General features: G+C 39.6%; 1 protein-coding gene across 1 annotated transcript; it reads left to right on the forward strand.

Annotated features, from left to right (window-relative positions):
- Positions 1-478: 478 nt before the first annotated feature.
- Positions 479-23,151, forward strand: LOC119773258 (voltage-dependent calcium channel beta subunit-associated regulatory protein-like). Its single transcript, XM_038270178.1, has 10 exons — positions 479-763; positions 8,401-8,472; positions 15,498-15,649; positions 15,743-15,804; positions 15,914-16,076; positions 16,163-16,343; positions 16,430-16,567; positions 18,106-18,304; positions 19,042-19,246; positions 19,329-23,151. Exons 2-10 carry the CDS (start codon positions 8,425-8,427, stop codon positions 21,178-21,180), a joined length of 3,000 nt encoding a protein of 999 aa, XP_038126106.1. The 5' UTR covers positions 479-763; positions 8,401-8,424; the 3' UTR covers positions 21,181-23,151.
- Positions 23,152-24,625: the final 1,474 nt, after the last annotated feature.

Genomic DNA, 24,625 nt, shown 5'->3' on the forward strand with positions numbered 1-24,625 from the left:
CTTCAGATGTGATATCTTTCCTTTTGGTTATATCACAAAGGCCCTGGATTAAGAATAGGCAGGCACTGGGATCATTTCGGATATATATATATATATATATATATATATATATATATATATATATATATATATATATATATATATATATATATATATATATATATATATATATATATATATATATATATATATATATATATATATATATATATATATATATATATATATATATATATATATATATATATATATATATATATAAATCCTATTCCTGTATTGGATAGAGTGAAAACACTTGAATATTCCAACTTTTAGCTTCCTTTCAACCGCAGAAACAAAAGTGCTATGCTGCCACCAAGTGGCCAACTGCAGAATTACACAAATGGTTACCGCATCTGTTTGAGCATCTTTTCTCACAACAAGGATTCAGCTGCTGCGTCAAAGACATCAAAGTAAAACCCCTGCAGATAGGAGGCTTTATTTGACGCTCTGAGCTTCAGAGGCGAAGCGTCCCGTCAGCAGGGGCCAATCACCAGCCTGCTGAATGGAAACGACTCTTCTCCTCCATCTCACATCATGACCGCCACCACCACCATCATCATCATCGTCAGTGCTGGTCACGTGGTGCTTCGGGAGCTGGCAGTGGGTGTGTCCAATCGCGTGTGGTTTCATTCATAACTACAGTCGTTATTTGAAGCCCAGGATAAAGTATGCAGACGGTGCAGACTGGCTGCGGCCCGCTTCACACCGACTCTACGACCAGGTGAGTCCCTGTTTATCATCTCAGACTCCAGCCGTCCATCCTACATCCAGGTGCTGTTTTAATTATATAAGACAGAGGCTATTTTAGCGGTGTCAGATGTCGGAGTTCCCTCATCAGCGGGGTCCATGTCGTGATTTATCCCCCCCTCCTCCTCCTGGCGGCGCGTTGACATGATGGGACAGCCCTGCTGCTGATCGGGGGGATTTTTGCCTCTGCTGCCGATGGTGCTGATGCTGAGCGCATCTCTGTGGTCCCCCTGCGAAAGGAGGAGGGACTCCACCAACAGCTTCCCTTATCGACCGATTCAGCACATCTGGAGCCCATGATCACAAAAAACATCTGCTTGGATGATAAAGCCTGGATAATATAATATGCTGTGTTTTTATCATTTTGGTATTGAGGTTTTTTTTTTGTTTTTTTGTTTACTGAATAATAGGAAAACGAATCGTATTTTTATTTATTTATATTTTTGAATGGGATTAAAGTTGTCGACAAGGGCTCTGCATTCTATATGATAAACTATTTTAATTCCTAATGCAACTGATAACTGTTGTGTATGTTTTGATGCATCTGCACAGAATATGAACAAAAACAGGGCACCACTGGTGCAAGGCTTTTTAAGGGGAGCTTTCTGTTGTTGTTTTTTTATTCTATTACTAATAGATCACTCAGATTCACTCGTTCCACAAAATAAATGTGTGTTTTTATTTGTTTCGACAAAATGGCAATAATTCTTTTAAATTCATGAACCAGTAAATCTTGGTTTAGGCTTTTATTATTGTTAAAGATAGGCTCTGTGTATGCACCCTGATGCTCTATCTTTCCGGTTCTTTTCCCTGGAAAGAGATCACTCGGGACAAACTCTTTAAATAACATTTCATAACTTATATCTATTAAATAACCAGGAGACATGACAACAGATTTTGATAGAAATTTTAATCTTACTCAGATCAGAGAAGTTGCTTAGAGTTTACAGAAGGCAGTTTCTCACCTCTGGGCTCACCTCTCAGGAAGTGGCCCCGATTAGCGGTTAAAAAGGCATTTTATACATCTCCAGCCTGCCACATCATCATATTTTACATCATACACATTAGAAGATGATTAGACATCCATGGCTCCAGACTTATCAAAATAGGTCACCGCTTTCATTCCATTTCCAAATCTTTGCCACAAACAGAATGAAAATTATAACTGTAAATCCAGACAGAGGAAATGTCCTAATTAGATTAAAACATCAGTTCTGACGCGCAACAGACAGCCCATAGGGTGTGATAAACTCACACATCTTCAATGATAATTATCCTAACATCATCTTTAAAAACTTAATTTCAGCTCTTGACAAATTTGATCTGTAGAAGCAGTGGCCAAAGTGGCTCTTTGAATTGAAAGATTGCAGAACCCACTTAAAGATGAAAGTGAACGAAGCTAAATTGAGCAAAACAGTTTTTTTGTGTGTGTTTTATTAAGTGCCACAAATATCACTTGTGAGGCAAATGTTTAGGTTTGGAGCTTTATATTTAATTTATGAATTAATATTTACACCTTTACCCTGAAAGCTAAAAGGGAATTTATTTAGACAGGACTGTGCGATTACAATACGCTGCAGAGGGGAGTCTGTATCCAGATTAGGGAGGGAATTAGTTAAATAATTAATAAACCATTTAGGGAAATAATGGGTGGGGGGGGGCTGTATTTTGTGGCCATGCAATGTATTTTCATGCTACACAAAGTGGTGTAACATTGTGGACAGTATAAATGGAATATTAAATCTGAAAAGTGTGGCATGCATTTGTGGAATTTTGGTCAAGATAAGATGGAGACCTGGAAAAATCAATCTCTACATATTCTAATTGGATGTATACTTACAGAAGATAGTCATTAGACCTTTTGAATACACAAATAAACATTGGTGTAAACTTTACATACTGCAAAAAAATAAATAAATAAAAAAAAAAAATAAAAATCAGCATTGTAATGTTTATATGTGATTTAATAAATCTTTGAAGGAACATAATCATAAATTGTTGTATTTCAAGAGAAAAAAATTCATGTTTTGCATTAATATTTGATTCAGCCTACTGGATAGAAAGAATTTGAAATTATTGCATTGACACAGAGCTTCAAGGGACATCTGGATAATTTTCACCAGATTTATTGTCACTGAGGAAGAAAAGCAATACCAGATGATGATGATGCAACTGCCACTTTTTATTATAAAGTGTAGCTTTAAAAGTCAAATATTGTTTTACATGAAAAGTAATAATTTAGTTTCATTCATCCTACACTTCATGGCTTCTGCAGATTGCAATAGAAGCTCCTTATTTCGAACTGAATAGAATACAATACAAAATCCCCATTATTGTACCACAATGGGGAAATTCTGGAAAATGTGTCTGTTTCTATGGTAGCTTTCTTCTTGCCACATTACAACCATAGCCTAATTATGCAGCAAGTTAGAGGTATAGTGGAGGATGTCCTTTTTCCAGGTGGATCATCAAAATAAATGGTCCTCCTAATTGTCAATCATACTGGTGATATGTTTACATAAGCTTGTCCTACGTGCTCTTGCCCATTATCACTTATCGGTGGAGAGTCTGACAAAGTGAAACAATTGAAATCATCTTTTGGAACGTAAGCTTGTATGAGCGATGCAAACGGCAACCTTTAATCAGTGCATGCACGAGGAGAAATGGGCTTGTTTTTTAAGTGGTAAGGGCGGGTCTTTTCAGTAATTCCCGAAAATCCTCCACTATACCTTTAAGTAGTGCAACATGTTGAAGATAAGCTTTACTGTCTATCAAGGTTAGCAGGGAATAAAACGCCAAATTTTATAAATTCATTCACTGACCTTTAAGATACATCATCTGTTGATCAGTTAATCCGTTTCATCTATTTTAAATCCCCTTCACGCTCCTATACCAACTGATTTGTTCATGTGATAATGAATTCAATCCGGACTGATATCCACTTTGGATTTCAAACATTTAATCGACAAAAGCTTCAGATAGCACGCTGCTCTATTTCAGTAACGTGTGAATGAGAGAAAACTCTCATAAGACACTCACAAATGTCAGGACAGAAATAACGCATGGACTGTGACTATGAGTGAAGCATCGAGGTTGATTATTTTTCAGAACAAGGATTCACAGCCATGTACAGTGTGAACACTGTTATGTGCTTTAGAGCTGCGGACTCATCATAGTTACCTTGAGCTGAGATATTACATAAAATATGAGTCTCCCTCACAGCGAGGGAATGTGCAGCAGGATTATCAGCAGGTGTTAGGTATGCATTGGAGGACTGATGTTACACAAGCTGCACAGACTTGTTGGAGAATAGTTCTTCTCACCTTAGAGATGGAGCCAGAACGTCACTGGGCTGATGAGACAAAATGGAGGCATTCTTTATAGCTTCCTCCTCCACCAAGAATTTAGTAAATCTGAACAATTAATTGGTCTGTTCTCGAGTTCTTCTATGAGGATCTTCTGTTTTGACAGCAACACCAGATACTTTAGACACCTGAACAAGCATTTTTGAGTCCATCTCCATAGTAATTGAATAGAATAGTCAGACACTAAGAAGCACATTCTGAGTTCTACAGTTTGAGAGATGCTGCAAAAAGAAGGATGAGGCTCTAAGCCATGAAGTTAAAGGCAATAATGACGATTATAAAAAAAATGAACAAAGTAAACGCAATTAAAATAATGAAAATAAATATAGTTGAATGTAAAAATAATATACTAAATGAAAAACATAATTTCCCCCATTTCCCCAAAAAGAAGAAACCACAGTCAGATTTACAGCAGATTATGCTCTAAACAGCTGGATGTATCTCTGTCATCTTCTTTCAGCATCTGCTTCACTTAAGGTTGTCAGCCATTGCTTAAAAAGGCATTGTCCCATATGGATAGACAAAAATACAACTTTTGCTCTGTCTAACTTTAGGGCAGTGGTGTCAAAAGTACACACATTTGTTACTTAAGTAGAAGTATAGATACTGCAGTTTAAAAACACTCTGGTAAAGTTGAAGTATCAAATTGACCTCATTACTCAATTAAAAGTGAAAAAGTATGTGCTCCAAAAACTACTTAAAGTATAAAGTAACCTTTAAAAACCCAGCCAGACGCTCTTGCCTGTGTCCGACCTTTCAGACATTTCAACATCTTTTTCTGAATCCAACATTGTGGCATGGCATAGACAATTCATGTTTTCAGTCTGAAGAACTCCTGCTTGCTTCTGATGATTTCCTTTAGCTAACCAATAAGTTTTTGTGTTATATGACTCATCTAATTACACTAGTGTTCACTAGATGTGGATGGCGCCAATGATCTTTATTGGATGGTGCACATGACGTGAAATACATTTCTTTCAAACATTAAACTAGAGCCAAGAGTAATGGGTAACGTTTTTTTTTTTTTTTAATGTAAGGAATAGAAAGTACAAATACTTGTGTGAACAAAGTATTTGTACTTTGTTACTTGACACCTCTGCTTTAGGGTGACCAGTTTAAATAACAAATTTGGGACAAGTAGGGGGGCAATGGGGGAACAGACGCGATTTCGCAGCTCTAGGTTTCATTTACTGTGTTGCTCTATAGTAAGTAAAGAGACTTCAAATTACAAATCACATTTATCCATTAAGTTATTTCAGGAGGCAATCAGTTGCACAGTCTTTTGTTTTGGGGGAATTACAGGTACAAAATAGGCTGAAAACACATGATTTTAATTTCATTTGAAAATATTTAAGAAACATGCATTATTTTCCTTCCAATTCATTGCAAAGAAAATCCCCCAAACACTGAAGTTCATGACAAAATATGAACAGGATAAAAAGCTTTGCATCGAGCATTATGAGCAAATTTTACCTTACAATACAAATTCTCTGGACACAAATTGCATAGAAGCCCAATCGAAGTGAATCAGCTGATATCTCTGAGGTGGAGAAACACTTATATACTGCAAGGGGAAAAGATGTTAAATACTTTCTGTAACTTTCGTAGAGAATCTATTGCAGATTGACAAGACAGCAATTAAACACTCAGATCTATTTGGTATTTCATTGATGCAGTTTTTTTTATTGTCTAATTCATCTTTGTTTTTGTTCCGGTTGATGTTTTTTTTTTCTTCACCTCCAGCCTTTCAAACATAAGTAAATGCTTCAAAGATACAAGACTGAATCTATGTGGACTTGAATTAAGCAGCAAGGATCATGCATTCAAAACTCCAGCTAAAAGGTGTAAAAGATGGAACCAGTAACATCCAATCCTTATAGTTCCTGTATGCACGCCTCTATCACTTCATAGTGTTGTTTTAATGACATTGATAATAACCTGTTTAATCCTTTACCACCATGAATAGCAGACTGCTCATGGTGGGGACAGCTAGCCTTTAATCCTTACATTTTTTTAAAATATGGAATACTTTCTTGGTGCATGTCAAAGTCTCGATCACTACTAGGGGAAGTGATTCTCTCCCACAGGAGTCAGAACTTTGCGAAGCCAGCTCATGCAAACCGAAAGGCTCGTGTGATTTAGTGAGGGTAACTATGCTCATCATAGGCATGACTGTCAGATTCCTTTTGTGCTTCAAATGATTCACTGGAGCTGTTCTGTTTTCAGGGTAGTTTAGTCATGCAAAAATCAACTGCAATGAATTTCGACAAAAACTAACGGTGACAGTATAGTAGGCAGGTAAAAAATTTATTGTGGTTTTTATCAAGATCAAAGGTTTTTTAATATGTGCATAAATTCCTACAAAATATCTGTTTCTATATTTCTCTTTTCGATTATTAACAGGCTTTAGGTATAATTGTGGACAGATGACTGCTACTTTTTGCGGAATTTGTGCAAATATGATAAAATGGAAGGTTTCTGTTATCAGTTTAGGCTAAAATCTACCAGTTTAACCAGGATTGATTTGGGGAGTTTAAAAATGTAGTCCAGCTGTTTAATGATGTGTTTGATGTGTTTTGTAGTTTCATTGTTCAATTGGAAAAACTCATTCTAAGAATAAACAGTTTAGCTGGTAAATTGAAGTTTAATGTTTTCCTCCTTCATCAATGTCGCTCCCACTGGGAGCAATACCTCAGACATGAAGCTGACTCAAAGGAGATAATAACACAGAAGAAACATAATAGAAAGGCCTATTTAAGGACATGAATATTTAAAGAGTACAGATATGGTTCTCGCATGCTGTGTAGCTCCTTCATTCTACTACGTTTCAGTTAAAACAATTATTGGTTCAACAAAAAGGTAGTATTGCAGACTAAACAAATGCCTTCCAAGGAGTCAGCAGCTGTCTTTTACAGTATATTGTGTTTTCCAACACAGGGTTTACCGACCTCTCTGTGCTGCGGCCCATCCAGACAGCATTAGTTTCTAGCCAGGGACATAACACCTTCTTCACTAGTTTCTCCAAGAGAGTAAGCTAGAAAGCCTGCCAGGCCAGTTGAGAGATATTGTCCCTCCAACGTGTCCTGGATCGTCTTCTAGGCCTGCTCCCGATGGGACATGCCTGGACTATTCCTGAGAGAGAGAGAGGATCCAAAAAAGATGTCCGAACCACCTCTGCGGACTATTTTTGATGTGAAGCAGAAGAGGCTCTACTCCAAGCCTGTCTTGAAGGCTGAGCTCCTCACCCTATCTCTATGGGAGAGCTCAGCCACCCTGTAGAGAAAGCTCTTTTCATTGCTTGCATCCATGATTCATTCTTTCCGTCATGATCCAGATTTCATAACCATAGTTTAGGGTAGGAATGTAGACATACCAGTAAATCGAGAGCTTTTCCTTTTTGCTCAGATCTCTCTTTACCACAGCAGACCAGTGTATTATTTGCATTATAGCAGCAGTCACACCAATCCATCTAGAATAGAGCTCCCGCTCTATTCTAATTTAACCTGTGACCAGGACCCCAAGATACTTAAACTCCTCCACTTGAGGCAGGACCTCTCCTCCAACTTGAAGGGGACAAGCTACCCTTTTCCTGTCGAGAACCATGGCCCAATGAACCGTCCCAATGCATGCGGTGGGTCTTAGTGGGAGGGAACCAGCAGAACCACGTCATCTACAAAATGCAGGGATCCGCTGGTCTCAGAACCAGAACCCCTCCTGACTCTTGGCTGCGCCTAGAAGTTCTAGCTCAGCATCATTAGGCTTTATTGGAAAACACAAATTTTATTAACTTTATGCTGGTTTGAAGAGAATAATGTCATCTAGAAGGTGTTTTAAAAATGCATCAACTCTCCAGCATGGATTTAACAACATCATGCTGGTGGTTTGTTTTGCTGACAGCTGCATTGATGCATTGAACAAACTGAATAGATCATATATTTGCTAGATTACATCCAAATGTAAATGAAACACAGCTGGGCTTCACAATATGATTACAAATAAAACAAAAGTAGGGAAACAGATTCTATGACTCAGTTCTTAGTCCTGTTTGAGATCTATGGACAATGTTTAAAAGCCAAGTGTATGACATGATGCTAACCTTTTTAAATTAGCTCATTTATTTCAGAGGCTACTTGATGGCTAGTTTAAATCCCATTTAAATGTGAGAGAAGGTATATTTATCTAATCGGAAATGGATGTTTAAAATTTGATCTGCATCTCTGTCCTACTGTCTCTTCTTCCTCCACAGGGCTCACTCACTCTGACCTGGACCATGAGCAATGATCTGCCTGTTCTGACGAGTCTGACCGAGAACTCTACTGTGAGTATACTGCTCCAGCAACACATGCTGTCCACACCTTCAGATGGTGCTGGATCATCACGGTTTGCGTGAAGAAGATGTCTCAATGCTTTCTGAATCCTGCTGGGTTTCCGCCACAAAGAAAGACATGTTGGAAAAACTGTGTTCCAGGTGTTAGCTTTAATCTGCAGGTGATGGGCAAAGAGAAACGATAGTAAAACAGAACAGGATGGATGAGAGAGAGAGAGACAGTGAATCCGGGCTGGTTGTTATGATTATTGTCAGTTAAAGTTCTCAGTGGAGACATAGAATTGACTGCCTTGTTGGTCTGCACAGTGAGTCAGAAAGATGACCTGAAGAGCGGTGAGAGGCCTCGCTGCTCCGGCTGATTGATGGAGCTGTTCTAACCGTTTGGCTGGGTTTGTAAAAACAGCAGGTTTCATTAAGTCCCGGCCACGCCGATGCACTCACACACACACGCACACACACATCGCTTCTTATCTTGTTATATGTAGTGAGGACAGTGTGTAGACTCCTATTGGCTTCCATTAATTGTCAGTCATTTTCAACCTTTTTTTATGCAATAACCCTGGCATACCTAATCCCAGTCTTAACCTAAATTTAATTTACAACTAAGCCCTAAACCTCATAGAAAGTGAGGACCACCATCATGTGCTCACTTTGGCAGAAACGCTCCTCGATTTGATGCTGAAATCACAAAAAATTTTCCTCATTCTGATGCTAAAACAGGAACTCCCCCTTTACACGCCTACATCCAGCTGTTTCAGACACACATAAAGATACTCTCCCTACTTCTCAACACTTTTCATCAAAAGAGTGAGACCTTCTTGTGCTTTTAACCTAAATTACCAAGGACATATTTCCTCCAGTCTCTTCAGCTGACAATTTCCTAAGCAATGTTTTTTTAATGCTTTAAAAAAACACAACAAAAAAAACTATCTGACAGAGACATGTCAGTAAGTTAAGCTTAAGGTTTAGAAAATTGAGAAAATGTGACACAGTGAAAATGTCAGAGATGTCTGCTGTTGTTCAGCTGGTGTGCCAAGAATGTCAAGAATGCTCAGTTATGTAGACAAAGAACCAGGCTAAAGATTACTTGTCAGGGAACGAAAGATCAATGCTTCAGTATTTGATTTAACAGGTACAGCAGTAAATGTTTTACATTCATCTATGGATTCTGTTCCTTTTCAATGCAACTCAAACTGTATTTCTAAAGATCTCGTCAAAACAAGAAAAGTTATACACTATATTGCCAAAAGTATTTGCTCACCCATCCAAATTATTGGAATCAGGTGTTCCAATCACTTCCATGGCCACAGGTGTATAAATTCAAGCACCTAGGCATGCAGACTGTTTTTACAAACATTTGTGAAAGAATGGGTCGCTCTCAGGAGCTCAGTGAATTCCAGCGTGGAACTGTGATAGGATGCCACCTGTGCAACAAATCCAGTCGTGAAATTTCCTCGCTCCTAAATATTCCACAGTCAACTGTCAGCTGTATTATAAGAAAATGGAAGTGTTTGGGAACGACAGCAACTCAGCCACGAAGTGGTAGGCCACGTAAACTGACGGAGCGGGGTCAGCGGATGCTGACGCGCATAGTGCGAAGAGGTCGCCAACTTTCTGCAGAGTCAATCACTACAGACCTCCAAACTTCATGTGGCCTTCAGATTAGCTCAAGAACAGTGCGCAGAGAGCTTCATGGAATGGGTTTCCATGGTCGAGCAGCTGCATCCAAGCCATACATCACCAAGTGCAATGCAAAGCGTCGGATGCGGTGGTGTAAAGCACGCCGCCACTGGACTCTAGAGCAGTGGAGACGCGTTCTCTGGAGTGATGAATCGCGCTTCTCCATCTGGCAATCTGATGGACGGGTCTGGGTTTGGCGGTTGCCAGGAGAACGGTACTTGTCTGACTGCATTGTGCCAAGTGTAAAGTTTGGTGGAGGGGGGATTATGGTGTGGGGTTGTTTTTCAGGAGCTGGGCTTGGCCCCTTAGTTCCAGTGAAAGGAACTCTGAATGCTTCAGCATACCAAGACATTTTGGACAATTCCATGCTCCCAACTTTGTGGGAACAGTTTGGAGCTGGCCCCTTCCTCTTCCAACATGACTGTGCACCAGTGCACAAAGCAAGGTCCATAAAGACATGGATGACAGAGTCTGGTGTGGATGAACTTGACTGGCCTGCACAGAGTCCTGACCTCAACCCGATAGAACACCTTTGGGATGAATTAGAGCGGAGACTGAGAGCCAGGCCTTCTCGTCCAACATCAGTGTGCGACCTCACAAATGCGCTTCTGGAAGAATGGTCAAAAATTCCCATAAACACACTCCTAAACCTTGTGGACAGCCTTCCCAGAAGAGTTGAAGCTGTTCTAGCTGCAAAGGGTGGACCGACGTCATATTGAACCCTATGGATTAGGAACGGGATGTCACTTAAGCTCATATGTGAGTCAAGGCAGGTGAGCAAATACTTTTGGCAATATAGTGTATGTTGTGACACAGAGGCTCATTTCTTCTGCATCTCTTCAAAATAGCAAAGAAAAGCAAACATACCATCAAAGTTGTGTGTTGATCTTCATAAGTACAGTATATGCAAATCTACAGTCACTCTGGGTTTGAATCAAAGCAAAGGATTAAGCCTTCACACCCATTGTTAAGTATGTTGAAGGATTTGTGATGCTATGGGTGTTTTTTCCTCCGAATGCCCTATAAACATTATTAAAGTAAACAAAATAATGTACTCTTAAATAAGGCGAAAAAAAAAAGAAAAAGGATGGACTCTGCCAACAAATTGAAAATGAGTCATCACAGTATGATAATGATCCAAAACATTTGGCTGCATCTATGCAGAAATACTGTAGTTTATCAGACCATTTCAAGGCTGTTTTTATCCATAGTGCTAAATCTTGTGGAAAACCTGTGGAGTTAGATGAAGAAAAGAGAGGGAAAAAAGGGATTGGAGACTCAGGATGATACAAAGAGAATGTTATAGGAGTGATAGCTATAGATCCTCCTCTCTGTTTGCTCCAGCAATGAAAAATGTTGGTCCACTGCTATTAGAAGAGGAATTAAAAAATTCCAGACAATAGATAATGCCCTTGAATTAGATGTAAGCTTGTTTTCTACAGCAGTAAAACATTCATTTAGTTTAAGGGTTTTCATTTAATTTAAGTTTTTAGCAGGGTGCCTATAAGTATAACAACTACTGTATATCAGTCAACGATATAGAGTTTACTTTAGTTTTTGTGTAAAGAGTTAAAAACTGAGTTCAGATTAATACGTTCTGAGGCTTTTTTAGGCCATCTTGAACACACATTAAAAAGGTGTTTATGGGTGTGATGGCACCTCTTGTCCGGCCTGAGCAAAAAAGTCTTTTTTCACTTCACAGTCCTACATCCAGGGACTTACTGCTGTCAGATGGGTTTTGTTTTTTGATGGCTCTACCTCCCTTATGGAGATACGGGAGGTTGAATTTTATGGAGAAAATCAGTCTTTATGACTTAAAGCAGAGTCACTGTCCCTCCCACCTTTTACACCCTGAGGTTAACCTTGGCTAAAATCAGCTGGATCGAACAGGACTGGTGCAGCTTTCTGTTCTAATAATATATAGCTGGAACCAGACGTATGCATTGCATAAGGACACACATAACCTTTTTTATAATGTCGGAATTAAGTCTGCTTTAGGTTTTTTACTTTTACCAGGAGCATTTCCAAGTGTTGAATGATAAGGAAACATTTTGATATTTTCGATTTGTTATAATATTGAGTCTTAATATTATTTTTATTATTGGAATGATTCGATTTGAGACACAGCTGTGGCTATATTTCAGGGGAACACTTCTACCACAGTGCTTCCTTTGATGTCATCATGGAAAAATTGTATTTTTTGAGGAAAATTGGAAATAAACTGGAACAAATTTCTTGAAGATGCCTCAGTCATGTGTTTTTGGGTTTATATGAACCCCATGGGGATGTAAAGTAATTATTTCCTCCAGGAATAAACAGGTTCTGTCTCCGAGAGTTGAAGGCGTTCTTTGATGCAAAATGTGTGTATCATCCAGTGAAGCCAGTCCTATTCATACGTGGGATAAACAGACATTATTGCAGTCAGAGGGAAAAGCCATTGGCTCCATCATTCTGGAATCATTTGCTGGACAGGAGGACATTTTATTTCCTTTCCCTAGAGAGCCTCTCCGGGTGACACACACCTGTGTTACATCTTCATGCATTTCCTAAGATTAAATAAAGAACACTGTTGAACATTTAGGGGTAATATTTGGAAAAGATTTTACATCAAACTAGCTCTGAGGTATGTCTTCATCTGAGATGAGTGGAGCCTAAATCATCTTCAGCTTTTCCAGAACAAAGACATCCATCTTTTATCTACCCCCTCAGCCTGTGCCCAGCTTATTTTTTAAGCTTCTCATTGGCTTCTTTTTCATTTTAGAAATGACTTCAATTTTTACTTTTCATTTTTAAATCTCTTAACAAAATCCCCTTTTTTTTATTTCTGTTTGCAAAGGCTGGTTATTTTCCTCAGCTTTATCCCTTTTATTATTTAAGTCTTTTTGGGTGGTTTTAAGATTATGTGTTCTGGTCTCATAATTTGGATATTATAAAGGCCTTAGTAAATAAATATCTAAATATGTGAAATGAAACATTGAAATTGATTAATATTCTGGCATTGCTGGCAAAAGGAGTCAATTTATTGTCCTCTCTATTCTGAATCTGACACTCGGAGAAGAGCCAGGAAAGTCTTCAGTGGGGATTGCTCATCTGCGTCGGCATCCTCCTCCTCTTCCTCCTCCGATTTCCATTTTTAGCCTGCAAAGGCCTCATTTCCCCTCTCATTGAGAAGAGTTGGGAAATTGAATTAAGGGTCTTGCTGACGTTTCGATTAGCATCCCCAGCTCCGCTCAGCCGAGACTGAGTGTATTAATCAAAAGAGAGCAGGCGGTTGTCTACGTGAGTGCGTGAGCGAGCAGGCGGTGTGTATCTGGGTTAGCATTTGCAACGAGGATGCAAGGACTTAAGAGTCTTTCAGTGTTAATTCCACTCATTAAATATTAAGGTGCTTACAGCTGACTGCGTAATGGCACAAAAGAGTCTTGACTGATGCATGGCCCTATGGAAAAAAAAAAAAGATCAGTTATAGACCCAGCAGAATGAATTGTGCCATCCCGTTCCCTCCAACAAAAGACAACAGTGGAGAAATGTATGCCCCTGAGTGGCTTTGCTATTAAATCAATGAGTTAGGAGTTTTAGAGATGACAGACAAATGTTAGGAGCTGAAATTAAATGAACCCAGGTAATATCAGTACAGAGAAGATCAAAGTTTAAGTGATTAGTGTACCGAGTGATATTTATAGATGAAGGATCTGATTTCTAAATGCCATCAAGGAGCTTTGATGTGCTGTTCTATTTCAGGGTATTTTCTTAACTTTCATCCGTCCCATAATGCATAGCTAGATGTATCAGTGTGGATGCTGCTAGTTTGGAGTCTTTCACAGAACATTTAATTTGAATGCACAGAAACGGAAAGTGTCCAGAAAAGGAAAAAGTGAAGCAGGGATGTGTCCCAACCCACGCACAGCTGTTAACAGGATTACACTGTGTCATTTGGTAAAATCTCTGCCCTGATGAAAACAAATGTATCTGACTATGTCTCTCGTGGGAGGCCAGTGACTCCACTGTTCTTTGCAGCTCACATTTAAACGATTTAATTATGTGCCTGTCATTTTAAAGCTCAGATTTTCTGAATTTTATTTATTCAGGATATTGCTAAAACAATTACCTTGCAGTTCATAAATAGAGTTCATAGGTGATTTTAAAAGCATTCGCACCCTTTTTACCTTCACACCGTCATCTGGTCAGGTTAAAAAGAAAAATCTGTTTTTTTTAAGACCAACACAAAGTTGCGCATGTTCACAAAGTTAAAAGCCTTTAAAGAAATGTTTTAAATACAAATCTAAAAATGCTTGCATGTATTGTTATTGTTTGCATTCAACCCCATTTACTGTGGTTGCCCCAAAACAAAATCCACTGCAACCAGCTGCCTTCAGGAGTCATGTAATCTAATCTCACTATAAATAGAGATGTTTTGTGGAGGCATCAGACTTTTTTTATTTATTGTTTGGGGAGAACCTTAGGGAACAAACAGCATCATGAAGATCAGGGTACATAGCAGGAAGGTCGAGGAGAATGTTGTAGGGAAGTTACATAATATCTCAACCTTTTAACATCTCATGGAGCATTGTTCAATCCAATTTCTGAAAATGACTTTGGGATTGGGGTGTCGTTATAAAACATTGGGTGGGATCCACCCTAAAAGTAAACACCAAATATAAAAAATAAAAAAAAACAATGCTAATTCTTATCCATCCCAGTCATTCAGGTTCATAAAGTGATGTGCACATGCAAAATCAAGCAATGTCCCTTTATAGAGCATAACTGTACCTCAAAGTTTGCAGAAAAAGCTCCACTTCCGGTTAAGCCTTCAGCCCCCACATTCCACCTTAAATGATCCACACAAAACACCCCATTAAGTTATTGTTTATCTACCTTAACCAACTGATTAATGTTACTTCATTGGTTACCAATGACAACCAAGGACAAGAGAGCAAATAGTTTAACTGAGGCAGAAAAAGATGTGCTATTTTCACGTTTAGTTTTTTTAGAGCCCAACATTTGCCTGGAAAGAGGCATGCACAGGTTTACAGCCCTGCTCTATATGGAACAGTGGAAAAAAAACATAAAAAGATCTTGTTTGATTTTTAAAACAATAAATGAATAAAAAGATTAGACCAAAATGTTGTGTGTTTAACCAACTTTCAAAAGCTTGTTAAAAATCTGTAAAAATCCAACATTGCTAATCACGTTAACATACCATCTCCAATGACATACGTGATGGAGCCTGCATGTTTTAGGATCCGTTTCTCCAGCGGGAACATGGAAACTGGTCAGAGCTGAAGCAAAGATTAATGGAGGGAAATCCTTGAAAATCACTTTTTGTTTTTTCTCAGCAACGGGATGCGCCCGTGTCGGCCGGCCAGGTGGAGAACTATGTGTTGCTGTTGGTGCTGCTGAGCGTCTTTGCTGGGGGGACGCTGGTCCTGCTTTCCCTGCTGCTGCTCTTCTGTCACCACTGCTGCTTGGGGGGAAGACGGTACTCCAGGTAGGACCTTTATGTCTGGTTTATCTGGGGAGGGGCCTCATGATTAAAATATGAGTGGCAACATAGCACGGAGTAAAATTCATCTTCTTTCAGAGCAAGCGATGACCCTGAGAAGACAAACACAACTTATGCTGAGGACTCTCAGCCCACACAAGGTCAGAGCTGTGCATTTTTTATTTTTTGTAGTTTCACACATATCCTTTCTGGGTAAATGTTGTCACAGGCTCCTCTTTTCATCTTCACTGGTGCGTCCTTGTTACTCAGAGATCACCATCCGTCTGGATGAGTCCGATGCTCTCTCAGCATCCAGCTGTCACGATGCAGAGCCGGATCGATTCGTTTCCACCGGCGCCACTGGCCGCAGAGTCTCATTCAATGAGTCTGCACTGTATGAACAGGATAAAAACCCTCAGGAAAAAGGACGCAGGTAACGTCCATGTGACCAGACAGCAATTTTGTTATCATTCCTCATTTTTGATGGACAGAGATTAGATCTTTGTGCCTCAACCTCAGGTACACTCTCACCGAAGGAGACTTCCATCACCTAAAAAAGGCCCGGCTAACCAACCTCCACCTGCCTCCAGCTCCATGTGACCTGAAGATACTCACCATCATGGAGTGTGACTCTACAGAGAGCAGCACCATCAACATCAGCGAGACTGCAGCCCCCAAGCTGCCCCTTTGCATCTACCAGGTAGCACATCAGGAACAACATCAGATAGGTATCACACATCTGTTGCTTATCAGCCTGTGATGCTGTTATACATTTTTCTCCTCCAGCCCTCTGAGAGAAGAGTCCCTGACTGGTTGGGACAGAGTCTGAGTGGGGGTCTGCCTGGAGATCCACATCACTCCACCGTCCTGGACCCGGGAGCCAGACGTTCCTCATCAGTCCTGAGAACCCAGCGGTCCCAGACGGTAAGTCTTTGGTCCACGCTGGTTTAAATGTAACGATACAAACCAGACCATCTAAAGCACAGCGTTCAGAGGAACATTTTATTCTTCATGTCAACAAAATGTAGGACAGTTTTAGACAGCTCAAGATTTCCCAAGATAGATTCTGACTTCAATTAATGTATTTTTTTTTTTTTGCGTCTCATTTTTTTTAAGTTTTTGGAGAAGAATTTAAAACACTGCAGATTTTTTAAAAAAAGGACATTTTGTCTCCAGTCAGGGCCTAAACAAGAAATCTAAAGACCCCCGAAAACCATTAGAAATATGAAGTTGCTTGTATATTTTACTCCTCTACCATTTCTATGTAGTTGTTACTTTTTCATCCAGAAATTATGCCTATATGTACCAATAATATAACAAGGATACAGGTACCAGTACATGTAATGTAACTGAAACGAAACATTTAACCTAAAGGAGAATATTTTGGTTGCATAATCAAACACAGAGCTCAGCTGCATTTAACAAAAAACAAATGTGTGTTTTTTTCCCACTCTTGCTTTATTTAATTGATCATCAGTTTGCATGTCATCTCAGCAGAGGTGGACAATTCAGGTCCTGGAAGTGAAGAGCCTGTCCAGAAATCTGTTCTAAACATTTGCTTTTTCAACTCCATAATGTGCTGCTATGCTAACATGTTAACCAAAACCAAAATTCATCAGTATTTACCATGATAAGTGCTGGCAGAGGAAGGAGGCAGGAAAAAGGAGCCTATCCTCCCTATCCTTTAGCATAGGGAGTTCCCGAGTTCCTTTACTGGTGTTAAGGAGCTATGAGAAATCCCATAATCCTTTCCATGACATATAGGCACGGATGCCCTCAGTGAAATTAACATAAATGTACTTTGTGTGATGCATGCAAATGATTGTCCCTTCATATTTCTGGGTTTTATAATGCTTCTGCTGTTACATTTGTGTAACTTGGTGTGTTTTGTAGAAATGTTTTTTGTAAGGCTGTAGGTCCGTATTTGATTACCCGTGATCATTTGTGTGCATTTATTGACGTCAGGGGGGATAAAGGCTGTAAAAGAGTTCTTAATGTTGACCCCACAAAAGCTGAATGAACAGAGGCTAGGGGCTACAGTTAGATTATTTTGGACCATGCCAGGGACTAATCAACTGGTTAAGTTATGAAGGATAACTACATGCAGGGTGTTTCTGCACCTGGCAGTTAACTCCTGCATTTCAATTCATCCATTCATCTGTAAATTCAATGAATAAATAAAGTTTGCTCTTAAATTGAAAACTGAATTGTTCTGTATTCTAATAGTTTTCTTTTCTTCAGTGCAAACAAATCTACTGCTTTCCAAAATAAACAATGAAAATGAATCATCTGCTGCAGGCTCATAGCTGCGGCTGCACAATGACATCAGTTATAACTGCTGTGAAGTGACAGAAAGCTGTCCCCTGAGGACTTCTGCCTCCCACTATCTCCCTCAGCAACATCTCTTCCTAATGTGTCTCTACCTCTCCTCAATCGTCCTCTGCCTTTATCCTTTCTGTCAGATGGAGACCATTGGGGATAGGGGCGAGGACGACAGCGAACGAGGCCCGAGGGGTGAGCCCACGGAAGCTCCGGGGCCGACTTCTGTTCTGCACTTCTTCTCTAAACTACGGCGACATGCCAGTCTGGAGGGGGCGGGGCCTTACTTTAGAAGGTGGAAGTTTGACACCAGTCATCGAGCTGCCAGTCTGGATGCTAAAGGTTTGTGCAGATTATTGGAAAAATGTTCAGTTTACAAAAAAATTAATTCACCGAATGGTTAAATGTTAAAACAGTATATAACTGTAACATTATTGATCGGTTTAATGGTTCCTGTGTTAACTGCACCATGAAATTATCTATCCAATGTTTAACTGGCTTATTTGTCGGATAAAAAGTCCCTCTGGAAAATTGCAACCTATAAGAAGGTATTACACATTTATTTAAGCTAATTTTTGTGTATAGAAGCATTTTCTGATTCATCTAAAGCAATATTGTAATGTTAAACATCATTTACTCATTAGCTTTGTGCAGAAAACAAGAAAAACATTAATCTGTAGATAATCAGTCGATATGTGGTGTTTTCTTTGGGGAAATTTTCAGTTGTATTTTAATTTACGGACCAAATGAATCAATATGGTATATAATGAAAATGTATGATTTGTTAGTTTTAAAAATAATTTAAATATTTGGAGCTTTATCTTATATTCAACTCTTTACTTTAGTAGCTCATACCAAAGTTAAATATATATATATATATTTAGGAAACTGTTTTATTTCTTCTTTTGTTAATCTATTAAACAAATTAATGTATTTAAAATAATGTTTTAATCATTTTTTCCCTTCATTTCCAAATATATTTACATAATGACCAGTGTAGGTAACTTTAACTTCTGCAGCACAATGTGACACTTTTGGCATTTGATACAAATGGGAAGATGTGTCTGAATTTCTACCAGGATCCCCAAAGAGAAAGCCTTTCCATAGACAGAGAGCAGCGAGTGAAACCACCGACCACACCGAAGAGGACTCCTCTCCTTTCCAAGATGACACATTTGAATCTTTCCCACACATGCCCACCCAGACCAGCGGCCTCCAGTCTCTCTCTGCTGAGTCTCTACGCCATCCTGAAGATACTTCTACATCCTCAGTCTTCCTCAGAAGGTATTTCTCTTCTTTTAACACCATAAAATGAGCAAGTGCCTAGCGGAGTCAGGTACTGACTGTGTGTTCTTCACTTGTGCAGGCTAAAACTGGATGCCCCGGTGGAGGTAGGTGTTAGCATCAGCACCAGGAGGGCAGAAATTAATCTCCCATCTGATCCTGCTCTGGGTAAGGGTGAACCTACAGTCAATGGAACCGGAGGAGAGCAAGAAATGACTTTTCGAGCAGCGATAGTAGCCAAAGCAACAAGAAGTGTGTTGCAGTCTGCGGAAGATGATGACCTGTTTGGGACAGAAGAAGAACTGACCATGCAGGACAGGTTTGAAGACTTGCTGAGAAAAACCGAGGAAGCAAAAACAGACTCAGTCACGTCTGATGTGAGGAAAAAGAATGATGAGGAGACAGATGAGGGGGACGAGGGGGTGTTAGGAGCCGTAGCCAGAGGAAGGACAGACTCAGGCTCGTCTTTTATGAGCCGCCACGAGAGCTCAGAGGCACCCCCGTCCCTCTATAGAGACATTTGGAGCTTGAGAGCCTCTCTGGAGCAATATGCCTCTTCAGATCAGAGCAGCACGGATCGGGAGTCAGTCCGCAGTGATGCCGACAGTGTCTCATCCTTCAGTGGTGCAGGAGCTCGCTCAGGCCTGGACACTTGTCTGTCACAAGACCTGGACGATGAGCCTGAAGGAGAGGGGGAGGTGGAGGTGGGGGCCAGAGGGCCATCAGGAGGAAACAGTGATACGGGGAGTGGAGCTGGAGGAGAGGGGGAGGGGGGAAACAGGAAGCTTCTTCAAATGGACAGTGGCTATGCCTCCATAGAAGCACCATCCAGGGCCCCTGAGGATATGAGGTTGTTTGGAACTCCGGGGGCCCCTCGGGGGAAGACTGCATCTGAGAGGAGACTGTTTTTCACCAGCTCTGGTAGAAAAGGCTCGGTGTGTGAGAGCATGGAGACAAAGTTGTTTCAGGAGGAGCTGGAGGACCAGATGGCTCTTGGCACAGCGACAGAGGAAAAACTGAAGAAGAACTCTCAGGGTGGCGGTCTCTCTCATACCCTTCAAGATCCATATCAAGTCCTGAAATCCGTCCATCCTCAGAAACCTCCAGAGACACAAACTCAGCTCATCTCTCCACTGGCAAGCCCAGCCCCTCAGCCGCTGAGTCAACACCGATCCCGTCTCCGCCGCCGTGACTATAGCATAGATGAAAAGACAGACGCTCTCTTCAATGAGTTCCTTCGACACGATCCACGCTTTGATCAGCAAGACTCTCCTTTACGCTCCAGACATAGATCCAGAGTTCACCTCCGGAAGCAGTGGCAGAGACACAAGCAATACAGCGACCCCGGTTCAGCCTCTGGGGGAAGGTACTCCCCGTCTTTGGAGAGGCAGAGGTTTACCCCACTTAGGAGGGGTGACAGTGCAGGTTACCCGCTGGACACCAGGTACCACAGCACCCTGTCACGAATAGCAAGCGCAGCAGATGAAGAAGCCAGTGAGGTTGCAGCTTCTGAAGAGGTGGCTAAGGAAAGAGCAGAAGATCAAGTGGGGGAAGGAGCTACAGGGAATGCAGGCAACTTAAGGGCTGAAGGAGCAGACCCAACAAGAAACGCCTCTGCAGAGTTGACTGGTGAGACTGAGGGCTGCCAAGTGTTCTCAGACAAGGAGGCGGGAGGTATCAGCAGCCAGCCTGTGAGCACTGCAATGCCACAAATGAGCCACATGGACCCACGAGTGGTCAACAGGAACAACAACAGCAGCCAGGCTATGCTATCAGATGTTTCCCTGCAGGCACAAAGCAGCCTAACAGACAAATTGGTGGATTCAGTGGACGAGAGACTTTATGGGGTTCTGCGTAGCACAGGGAGAGACCAAAACGTGCGATCAGAGGTCATCATGACAAACACTGCCTCACCTGGGTCCAACCCCACATAATCCTCTGCCCTGGTATCAAGCATCCTCTTATGAGAGACACAATATCCAACATCTTTAGCAGCATTACCTTCAGACATACCTGAACTGCAAATTTGATGTCTGTCTTTCAGTAAACCAGAAAACTCGAACACATTATGGACTTTCATAGATGTAGATGCACCTTTAGGAAACATAATTGCTGTCTGACTTACCTGTGACTTTTCAGCATGCTACTACGATTCCAAAATATGTGTCTGTGAATAATGTAAAGTTTTAACCTCAATGAGCACTTTGAATGAATGGAAGCTACTGCTGGTGTTCGTCGGCCATTTTTCCTCATTTCCCTTTCCTCCTCAAGTGTCCTTGTTCGTCTCAGCCATCATGGAGGTGTATGGTTGCGTGAGAGCGGTCTTTACTACATGAAGTGACTCAGCGACCTGCAAATGTTTTCACACCCTCTAAACATTTAACCTTACAACCAGAGGATAATATGTATTGGGAATGTTGTATGTGATCGACAAACACACAATGGTCCAAAAATGATAAAATTAGTCAAACAAATGCCTACTTTTAAAGGACTTTTTAAATTAAAAAAATCTGACTATTTATGCACTCACTTTTGTTCGACCCACAGTTGTAGAACCATGGAGAGCAAAAAATATTTGCAAAAAATGCTTTGGGTGTAAGTTTAGGATCATCGCCACCCAGCTTCTGACACTATTTTTCTAAATTCAGCTCCATCCATTCTCCTTTTAGATTTGATCAGCTTCCCTGTCTCTGCTGAAGATAATCATTATCACATCATGATAATGTTACTTTTTTCAAGATGAAGCTTGAAAGTGTTAGTTTCCTGTGGAATGAGTAGTTTTGCATTTATTCATATAAAAAATATAAATTAAAATAGAAATATACAAATAACCTTTATCATAATCTAAAAAATACCATTACAATGATGCACAATTTTCCTTACACTTTACAGTTAGGCAACATTTTTGTGTTTGTCTATCACATAGAATCTCATATTAATAAAAAGTAAATTTCTACTTGCAAATTAGAGAAAATGGGGAAAAGTTGAAGCGGTATGAATGCATTTGCAGGTCACTGTGCAAAGAGTGATACCAATGTTTACAGCTGCCCTGTATTTGATGAACACTGTATCAGCCGGTCTGAAGATACCGCTCTAAAACCAGATGAAAAGCAGAAGATGCAGTCAATAAAAGAAAAAAAAAAACAAAACTAAGGATTTTTGCACTTGCTGCATCTATTTAATTTGCTTTTATTTGTGTTAGTCACCAGTTCTTGCTATGTATCATGAATGAGGGGATGCGATTGAGGTGTGGGCTTTGCTGTGGCTGGAAGTCTTCTAAAGGGAAGACTGATGGATGCTGCTGAAAGCGACACAGGAGCCTTTAAGGCTTTGAAATAGATTGCTAACAGAGGAGTTCAGGCTGTGACATGCTGATAGTAATCAGAGGTGGCAATGCCTGTCCCTGGCAGAAAATAAAATGATTTCCACACTGTGTAATTACAAATAAATAAAAAAATCCACAGTCTTCTCAAAATGAATCCTAATAACTGTTTATTTTGAATTCAATTGTATCCCTGCAAGAAACTCATAAGAAATGCATGAAAATGCAAATGAAATTAGGACATCTAATTCAGCTTTAATACTCAATATATTGATCCGAGCCAGTTTGTTAGAAAAACTGTGTATCTGTGAGGTTAAACAGGGCAAATGTCCATATCTGAACAGTTATTTATACTGAATTGGACAGTCCAGAATGGCTTATCATTAAATAGCAACATGTTGTGCAGGTGAAACCAAAGTACTATAACTGAACTGCGTGTGGACATGGCACCAAAAAAGATGGAGAAAACAAAAAGGTGGGATTTTAGGTGGAAAGAGAAAAAGGATTTTTAATAACCTGTTCTTAAAGGAATATTTACTGTTTGCAGGTTTTGGAGAATTGCAATAAAATGTGTTTAATTCTTAAAAAATATTTAAGAGCTATCATTTTATTTATTGAGAAATATTGCCTGCTACATTATCAAATCTAAACAGTTTCCTTTTTATTTAAATTATTGTGTTTTGCTAATGAATTTATTCTTTTCAAAACTGCATGATACATACATTTCTTACTTGTTCTAAAAAAGGTAAATCCCCTATTTATAATGCAAGATTTTGGTAATGATAAATCTGCTGAAAGCTTAGCATGGACATTGCATTACGGTTAGTGTAATTCCAATTGAATTCGAAAATAAATTAAGAAAAAATACCCCAAAGGTGCAATAAACTCTCTTAAACTGCTTCTTTGTTTAAATAGTCTGGTCAGAAATAGTTTTTCCTATTGAATTAACAACTACACCATGAACAGTGTACCTGAAATGGATGTGCTGTTGTGATATTTCTGAATCATTTATAAATTAGTTATTTTTCAAAGATATCAGACAGGACAAAAGTACAATATAAATATATTATACACATATACACCCAGCTAAATGCTTAGCATTAGCTACTACTGGAGTGAGCAGAAGCAACAGGTGGGGGTGGAGACCTTAACTAATTTCATTCTTTACTTTTTTACAAACATTAAGGCAGCCACACATTCTTACATTCATCTTTTAATGAATGCAAGAGAGGTGGCAACGCTTTTGTTTTTCCAAGTAAAGAAGTTTACTGGTTTCATTTGAATGCAGCTTTGAGAAAATATCCATCCCGTTCTGTACTAAGACTAGAAAAACTATAAAGGAAGAGAGATAAATATGAGGGAAAGTCTTTGAGCTGTAAAGACCAAATTTTATACCAAGATGAATCTGAAGAACTAAAATAATAACAGGTTATTTAACCAATACTGAAAAGACAAGATGGTCAGGGTCAGGGAGGGTACCAAGAGTATAAAAGCAAGAAAGCTGCAGGAGTTTCAGCAAATCTTGTGTTCCTCGGGTTAGCGAAAACCCCTTTGTTCTCAAGGTTAGTGCTGAAATAAAGGTTGCTTTTTAAATCTTCCACACAAGGAAAATACAAGAATAAAAAAATGTCTGTGCTACGAAGACAAGACCAACAACACAGCAGATGCTTTATATTTATCGTGGGGATAGAAGAGCAGTTCCAAAATTCTGTTTGAACCCAAAACGTTTGTTGTTTTTACTAGTAAAGTAAAAATGAAAAAGGATTTTATTTTTCAGTATGGCAAAGGTATGCATGAATCCAAACAAGCAAAATGTAGCTTCATATTGTTATCTTTGCATCATATTACATAAAAGGTTTTACTAAATTCCCCAGCAGAAAATTTTAAATTTCTGGAATCTAGAACTAGTTCCAACAGAAATTATTGGGGGTTTCGAGAAAAGAGCTGCATTCAAGAGATCTAAAGACATCGTTATAAGTTTTGAAGAATAATATCCAGTGGAGTAAACCCATCTCAGAGACTGAATACTAAAACAAAAAAGCTTTTTAAAGCCATTT

Source organism: Cyprinodon tularosa, unplaced genomic scaffold (assembly GCF_016077235.1).
Source record: "Cyprinodon tularosa strain WSP-4 unplaced genomic scaffold, ASM1607723v1 ctg12, whole genome shotgun sequence".
NCBI lineage: Eukaryota > Metazoa > Chordata > Actinopteri > Cyprinodontiformes > Cyprinodontidae > Cyprinodon > Cyprinodon tularosa.